The sequence below is a fragment of the Cucurbita moschata genome, unplaced genomic scaffold, assembly GCF_002738365.1.
Source record: "Cucurbita moschata cultivar Rifu unplaced genomic scaffold, Cmos_1.0 Cmo_Scf00014, whole genome shotgun sequence".
Lineage (NCBI taxonomy): Eukaryota > Viridiplantae > Streptophyta > Magnoliopsida > Cucurbitales > Cucurbitaceae > Cucurbita > Cucurbita moschata.
The window spans coordinates 429273-437218 of NW_019268530.1; the positions used below are offsets into that span (position 1 = coordinate 429273).

The window sequence follows — 7946 nt, forward strand, 5'->3', positions numbered from 1 at the left end:
TTTTTTTTTTTTTTTTTTTTTTTTTTTTTTTTTTTTTTTTTTTTTTTTTTTTTTTTTTTTTCGGACGTTACATGAGGTAACCGGCGAAACGTAACGAGTCAAAACGAACAATATAGACATGTGCTATTACAAATAGTATCAGAGCTAGACACTGAGTGATGTGTCGCAGTCAAAGCGAACAATATGGACTTGTGCTGTTACAAATGATATCAGAGCTAGACATTGGGTGATGTGTGGTCGATGTGTCAGCGCAGAGACGTTGTCCCCCCGCAGAGACGTTGTCCCCCTAATGAGGTGGATTGTGAGATTGCTTGGGCTATTAGCTACTACATACACGGTATAATCTTATCCTATAATGTATTTTAATCTTAATAAATTTGAAATTTATAATCTAGAAGCATTCTTATCTTATAATGTATTTTAATCTTAATAAATTTGAAATTTATAATCTAGAAGAATACTAGAGGTTACAGAATTTCAAATTTTCAAACCTTAAACAACAACATTTCAAACCTATGAAACTTGTAAATCAAATTTACCAATTCAAGTTATATATTTTTTAATTGAATAATAAAATAATGAACAAAAACATGAGTTTATCAAATTAACCTTAAAGTTCTAAATTTATCAAATTCAAAGGTGAATATAAGTGGTGAGTAGTAAAAGTAAGGCTAAATTTAGATGAACAAACAAACAAACAAACATGATTTTTGTCATTTATGTAAAAGAAACAAAACAAAAGTAAGAAATTGATCGAGAAATTATGAATTTACAGGAACACTCTGATTCAATCTTTCAAACCTGTCTCAACAAAAATCAGAACTCATCAAACCCTTCATCTCCTTCAATCCGATGACAGTATTTCTGCATTCTCACGCCGCTGGTGCTGTTCCTGCCTCCCATAATCTCATTCAACGCCACTCTGTTCTTCGTCCAACCCTCCGCCCTCTGTTTCGGCGCGCTTCGCGACCTCGATTTCGCCTTAAACGATTTCGTACTCGCCATATAATTCGGAAAATTCGTAAACGGACGGAAAAACCCTTCGCCGTACACCACCCTTGCCGGCGTCGCTGTCGCCGCCGCCGTCGTCCACCCGTAGTTCCGCACACGCGGCGTGCTCTGGGCTGTCGACATCCTCCCACACTCCTCTCCGCCGGTGAAACACCACTCCCCGCCTGAGAATCTGGCCGGCGAAGCCATTGTCCAGAGGTACGGCGACGGCCGGTCGTCGGCAAGGTCCGAGAGGAGGTTGTTGAAATGCCGGGACCTCGATTTGGGTTTCTGGAATAGTTTGTCGATTTCCACGATTTTGGGGTCTTCGATTTCGTCCGAGAAAAGAAATCTGACGTCGCCGATATCCGGAGACTTTTCCAGCAGGGATTTGTTCTCTTTGTTGCTTGAACGACGAGCTCGTTGCGATCGGACGGTGGTTTGTGCTCGGATTAGAGCTTGCATGCTCTGTAATGTGGCGGCTGCTCGTTTTCGAACGAGAAAGCCTCTAACTAAAGCCTGTAATTTGACCAAACTTCTTAATGCTTGAAGTGCCTTCCTCGCCTGCAATCAAATTTCAAATAATTTGAATATAATTATTGGAGAAGAGAAAAGGATTATTAAACCAAAAATTATGAAACCGATTGATTTACCAAAAAGCCTCTGAAAACCTTTTGAATTGTAAGAGCAGCCGAAATCACCTTCCCTCCATTGAACAAACCACCTCCTCTAGTTTGGTTGGTAAGCATAACAACCGCCACCGCCGCTTGAGCCGCCGCCACAGCAGCATCAGCAGCAGCAGCCGATGCTGCTGCGACAGCGATCGCATGTTCATTACGCTCTTCCTCTGCAGGACAAGATCTCTGGCAATCAGCATCCGCCATTCTCGGCGGCGGTGGCAGCTTCTGAACTTCTCCGGTGAATTCCTTCCCGGATTTTGAAAAACTGCACCGATTCCTCTCTTTGTTTTCACCATCGGCGGGCAAACATGAATTGTGATCGGCATTCTTGTCTCTCCTCATTCCCAATAAGGCCCTCAACAATCTCATCGCCTTCCCCATTCTGATTTGGTGAGATTCTTGTCTTTTTTGATGTGTTGTGTGTGGATATCATATTGCCTTTTGAATACCCTCCTCCTCCACCTCCTCCACCTCCTCCTCCGTTGGAAATTAATCGGAGAGAGAGAAAATTGAGTCAAAGACAGTAAAAGAATTACAGAGAGTTTCACTATAATTGTACTGCCCTCCTTCTTTTGACTCATTTCTAATCATATTACCCTAAATTAAATCACAATATTAATACGCATCTAACTCATCCATTATTCAACTCAATAATTCACAAACCAATAATACTTTCATTCATATCTATAGCCTATAATTTCCTTTTCTTTTTCTTTTCTTTTTTATAAAAGAAAAACATAGCCTATAGTTTGTTTAAATCAAACCATAATTTAAATTTAATTACTCTCATACCTTAATCTCCAACTATTATTATTCATTGAAGGCGCCAAATTTTTTCAGACAATCAAAGTCAATAATTGAGTTTGGGTCGTTGGATTAGGGGACCAAATAGGGCACGCTTGATCACACACGTCATAATGATACTATAGGCCCAATGTGTTCGGTGTAGCCCATTTTTTTAGGGGGGTGCATCAGCTGGAGTAAGGTAAATTCGCATTCAATTTTTATTTAATTTATGTTTGAATTTTACATTTCAAACGTCAAAAGAGTCGAGACAGAATTTGAACTTATAATTTATTTCCAACTCACTAGTCTATCCACACATATATATATTTTTTTCATTCAACTCTAGAGCTACATCACTGGAGTACGACGGCTAAGATGATTATTCGAATAGAAAGAGTGGAAATTTGAGCAAATTAAGAAAATGATATCATTTGGCAGACTTGTACTTAGGATAATGCATGTGATATAGATTTTAAAATCATATGCATAAAAGGTCAGGTTAATTGTGTTGGGTGTGAAAACATTAATTGATTTCAATGATATTGAATGCTAAACTGTAGGACATTTACATTAGTGTAGGAATTATTTAAAACATCATCAATTTAGAGTTATGGTAATGCTAATAATTGAGTGATAGAGGAAGGTAGATTCATAGGTTTTGACCCCAATTTGCATTATTTTGCCCATCCTCGTGTGCAATAACCTTCAAAAAAAACATTCACAACCACTACTATTCCATATTAAGATAGGAGAGGCCATCTGATAGTGAATCAAACAAAAAGAGGACCGAAGTTGATGAGCTTGAGGTGGAGACCGACCCAAGGGTTGGCGTGGTCGGCCACACATTAATCACAGGATGCAATGTTGTTGTCAAAGGGTAAAGTAAGAAATGTTCCCACCCCTAACCACTCATTGAGAAGTGAAAAGGAGTAGACTTGTTGGTCAGTTTTTGGGCCCAAAGTTAGGCCAGTTCTGAATGACAGTGACACAACTGATGGATGCCACCACATCCCTTTGTTCCCATTCCATATGCCCTTCTTCTGACCCATCTCCCTAACTAATGCCCTTCTTCTGACCCATCTCCCTAACTAATGCCCTTCTTCTGACCCATCTCCCTAACTAATGCCCTTCTTCCTTTTCCCAACTCAAAACCCTTTTCAGATACTACACGACTACGTCTCCAAACTTAAAATGGAATCGATTCGTTCTTGAAGTACGCTGACCTGAACTTTTGTTTGTAGTTATCTTAATGTTTAATCTTATCCTAGTGAGGGATTTATATTAGAACACCAAATGAGTGGCTAATTTAGGCGATGGGAGATTGATTTGATTGGATTTTACATTGCAATTTCAGAAATTACAAAATGAAAAGCATAACCCCATTAGTGTATGGGGATGATGATTAAAGCATGAGTGATTCTATCTTCTCTAAACCTTCTCCTTACAACTTAACTTCTCTTCTGCGGCCTCGAACCAACCACTGTAATCAAACAAATCCCGGGTGTGTAAGTGATGGCATCAAATGAGGAAATAAACAAGAATGTTGGTTTGGTTGTGTTTCAACTCACCACTCAACGCTGGCAATTCAGAGCTCTTCAGCACGCGCAGCCTCTTCACCGTGGAAATGAACATTCTGTGACACGAGGACAGGAGATTACGAAACGCTTCTACTGTTATGTAATGCTAATAAAAGGATGTGCAGAGAGTTATGCTTACTGCCACGGCACATCGCCAACAAGAACTCTGTCGCCTTCGTTGTCCTCATAAACAAGCGTATATTCTCCACTTCCATCCAGCAAACCCGTGATTGGTTTCTCTTCTTCTTGCTTCTTCAACACGCCACTGCCTGACGAATCTCTTTGAGCTGCACAAACACCAACAAATTTCAGAAGACGAATCAACAACCAAACCCTCGGAACAGTTCTTGTGGAGATTACCAGCAAGTAAGGCTCGGAACAGTTCATCAACAGCAGACGAAAGTCTTTGATAGTTGTCATAGGCATTGAGATCTATCTTCCTACCAATGGGAACTCCATCCATATTGATCTTCACAAACAGTCCCTTCCCACCAGCTTCGACCCGTTTCTCCCGGGGAGCCGGGAGCTTGCTCGGGGCGGCATCCGCGGACTCCACTGCAGGCTTCTCAAAGCTGCTGCTTCTGAGGTTTCTTCTCGAGGATCGAATTGGTGGCCATCCCACAACTGGAGCAGGCGCAGTCCTTTGTATTTGTTCACACAGTTACGCAATTCTTATTAGTGTATTTCACTACCTAATTCTTTGAAAAACAGAGCATTCAAAGTAAAGTAGATATTGACAACATCCGCTGTTCATCAACTTGACCCTTACAACCCAAATTCATTCACTTATCTAAATTCAGAAATTGAAACAAAAGTTAGCTAAAAAAAGATTCTTGTGAAGGGAAGCTTTGATTAAGACTAATGCCAAAAAACAAACAGACAAAGGAAAGGAAAGATAAGATTAGACCCATTTTTCAATTACCAAGTGGAAAGGATTAAAAAAGATGCAAGGACAGGACATGGACCACAAGAACACAAGCCTGCCATAAGATGACCCTTTGTCCTTTTTACACATGCTTCGAGTTTCAACAGCCATGAAAATAATACTAAACACCAAGAGAAAGAGAGGGTGTACCTTTTCTGAGAAGTGTTAGAAACAGGTGTGTTAGCAGAGGAAGGAAATGATTTGGCTTCAGCATTTTGTAAATCTCCCATTTTAGAACAAAACCCTGAAAAGTTGTTGGGTTGAAGCTTTCCAAGGAAATTTGCAGACGACGACCACGGATTCTCAGAGGGAGAAAATTTTGAAGAAGTGGGAAAATGGCCAAAAGAGAGAACAGAGTCATTTCTTTCATTGCGGGACCAGTCGGCTTCTCCAGGCAGGCCAAGCCTCAGCTCAAGCTTCTTGTCGTCGGAGGTTTGCGTTTTTCCGGCGACATCTACGGCGGAAAGCCATTGGCGGTGTTTGGGGATCAAATCCAACAGCTGAGGACAATCCTCGTCTTTCTCAGAACACCCATTCATCTCCATTGAAAGATTTGGGAGTTTTTGAGGAAACCCAGATGGGAGAAATCAGGAAATACGAATTGGTATCCTTTCTGAATGAAATTGTTCGAGAAAATAGGCAAGAAAACTGAGTAGGAGAAGGAGAGAAGAGGTAAGAAACAGAGGCAGTTATTAGATGAAAGACTAAAACAGAACCCAAATAAAGAAACAAAAAGATAAAACGAAATACCCCAAGTACCTGGTGAAATCTTGAAGAAGAGATGATAAAAAAGAGGACCCAGGTCTCAAATCGTGGAAAGAAAGACGAGAAGAGAATGAAAATAGGCAGCGAAGCAAAGGGTTGAAGAGGATATATATATAATGAGGGAGAAGGAGAAGGAGAAGGAGAGAAGAGGAAGATGAAAGGAGATTGAAGGAGGAGAATGTATTTGAGGAGCAAAAGAACCCAAAAGAGGGAACAGTACATAGAGCATTATTATTCACTCAATCAAAACATGAAAAAAAACAAAAATATATATTGGTGGGTTACTCAGCTCAGGAAGCAAAGCGTGCTAAAAAGATGCTCTCCTCATCTCTCTCTATCCAAAAACTTTCTTTCTTTCTTTCTCTGTCTCTCTATGCAATGCCAGTACCCAGCAAGAGAAGAAGAACAAAACAAAGAAACAAGGGATTACCGTAACTTGCACAACAACCCAACCATTACCCAACATGCCTGCTTTTGTGGGGGGAAACACTCCATCAATCTTAAATTAGCTTCAACTCAACAACACATCCTTATAATTTCAAATCAAATACGAGTTTATTAAACCCTTAAATAAATCTGTATCCATTATTATTTCAAACTCTCAAATTGGCAGAGCCTTCTCGCCTCGCCCCGCCCCGCCCAAATACTGTACCCTATGCGGCTCACTCTTTTTTTTTTTTTTTTTAATTTAATAAACACGTGTCAAGTGGATATGAAAGCGGGGGTGTTGAGCACACTTGGTAGTGCTGTCGTTTTGCGTCGTGAGCCGCCCGTGATTCATCTCACTCTCTCACCTCCGACCATCCAACAAGCCCGAGGATGGATGCCTTCAGAACGCCAAGTCAGCAACAATTATTGTCGTATTATAATTTCCTTATGCCACGTCAATAACTATTATGCGATTTGACGCAGCCGTACTACAACCCCCACTCACCCCCTTTGCCTTTGCCTTTTTAACTTACCACTTTTCTTCGCCTTTTTCTTATACTCGCGTGCCTTCAACTTTACACGTCACCTTTAAATTCTAAATTAGGTGGATTAAAGATGTACCATATCACTTAACCTACATTAATTTAAAAAAAAAAAATTAAACTATTTTTGTAAGAAGAAGGGAATGGACGGTGATGAGGAAGCAAGGCGTGGAGAGAAGGTTAAATCAGATGGGGGTAATGATTCGGTGTGTGCGTTACTAGAGTAGAAGAAGTTAATGTAACTAAGACAAGAAGTCAAATCAAATCAAACCATCCAACCTCTTTTACTTCATGGATTTGGGTCATTTTTTCTTTTCTTCCACATATTCCATCAATATTCCATTTTAATCAAAATTTTAATCAGAAGTATAAGAGTATTAGTATTATTAGTATAATTATAATGTTTCCCACTTATGTTATTCTTATCTTTCTATTTCATTTTTTTTTGTTTTTGCTCATAAAAGCAGGCGCCGCTATTTTGCCCCAATATTTATTCATCAATTATAAAGTACTAATAAGGTGGGATCCATCCTCCAATCATTTTAAAAAATGGTTAATGATAATTCAAATGATATTATTTCTCAAGTTTCCTCATTTTTATTGCACTTTCTTTACTTCTTACTTCAATGTGTTTAAAGCAGTCGATTAGTATTAAATGTATTAACTTTCTCCCACTTTTTAAGATTATTATCCCATCAGATTGGAAGTTAAAAAGGTGCAAAGGAATTGAGGAAATAAAGGGTAACCATGTTGATGACAACCACCAAGGATGCCTCTCTAGTCAATTATAGTCTCTCTTTTTCCCCATCATTCAATGCTCTTTCATAACACCTTTCATCGTTTCTTCGAATGGGTACCTGCATTTATAATTATTCATTATTTATGTCAAGTTTTTCTATTTGATTTTTTTCGACAAACAATTTTCAACAATCAACTCTCTCGTTCTTTATTGATCAAATGGGTATGAGATAAAAGACGCTCAATTATATATAAAATTAAAAATAAACTAATGGGTACAAGAACAAAGAAAAAAAAGTTGATGAAATACAATGGAGATGGCTAATGGCTTTCACATCATCTATCCGGTTTGTCCTTCCTTCCTTCTTCTTTGTTGATGAAATTCAAATGTGATAGGTAGCATTATTCATATATACATACACTTTATATGCTCTATCAATCCCCACTTTCCCCTGTATATAGGTAGGCCTCTCTCTCTCTCTCTCTCTCTCTCTCTCTCTCTCTCTCTCTCTCT

General features: G+C 39.2%; 2 protein-coding genes across 4 annotated transcripts; both read right to left on the minus strand.

Moving 5' to 3' along the window:
* Positions 1-658: 658 nt before the first annotated feature.
* Positions 659-2242, minus strand: LOC111452583 (protein IQ-DOMAIN 14-like). 2 transcript variants are annotated; one of them, XM_023093376.1, is made up of 2 exons: positions 1662-2242; positions 659-1554 (listed from the first exon to the last, which is right to left on the minus strand). In XM_023093376.1, the coding sequence occupies exons 1-2, from the start codon at positions 2049-2051 to the stop codon at positions 817-819; spliced, it is 1128 nt and encodes a 375-aa protein (XP_022949144.1). In that variant the 5' UTR covers positions 2052-2242; the 3' UTR covers positions 659-816. The 2 variants fall into 2 exon arrangements, with proteins under 2 accessions (XP_022949144.1, XP_022949143.1); XM_023093375.1 differs by having other exon boundaries at positions 1644-2242.
* Positions 2243-3752: 1510 nt separating this feature from the next.
* On the minus strand, positions 3753-6116 carry LOC111452847 (auxin-responsive protein IAA26-like). 2 transcript variants are annotated; one of them, XM_023093752.1, is made up of 6 exons: positions 5718-6116; positions 5109-5571; positions 4394-4674; positions 4173-4320; positions 4025-4089; positions 3753-3936 (listed from the first exon to the last, which is right to left on the minus strand). In XM_023093752.1, the coding sequence occupies exons 2-6, from the start codon at positions 5501-5503 to the stop codon at positions 3905-3907; spliced, it is 921 nt and encodes a 306-aa protein (XP_022949520.1). In that variant the 5' UTR covers positions 5504-5571; positions 5718-6116; the 3' UTR covers positions 3753-3904. The 2 variants fall into 2 exon arrangements, with proteins under 2 accessions (XP_022949520.1, XP_022949519.1); XM_023093751.1 differs by having other exon boundaries at positions 5109-5606; positions 5718-6106.
* Positions 6117-7946: the final 1830 nt, after the last annotated feature.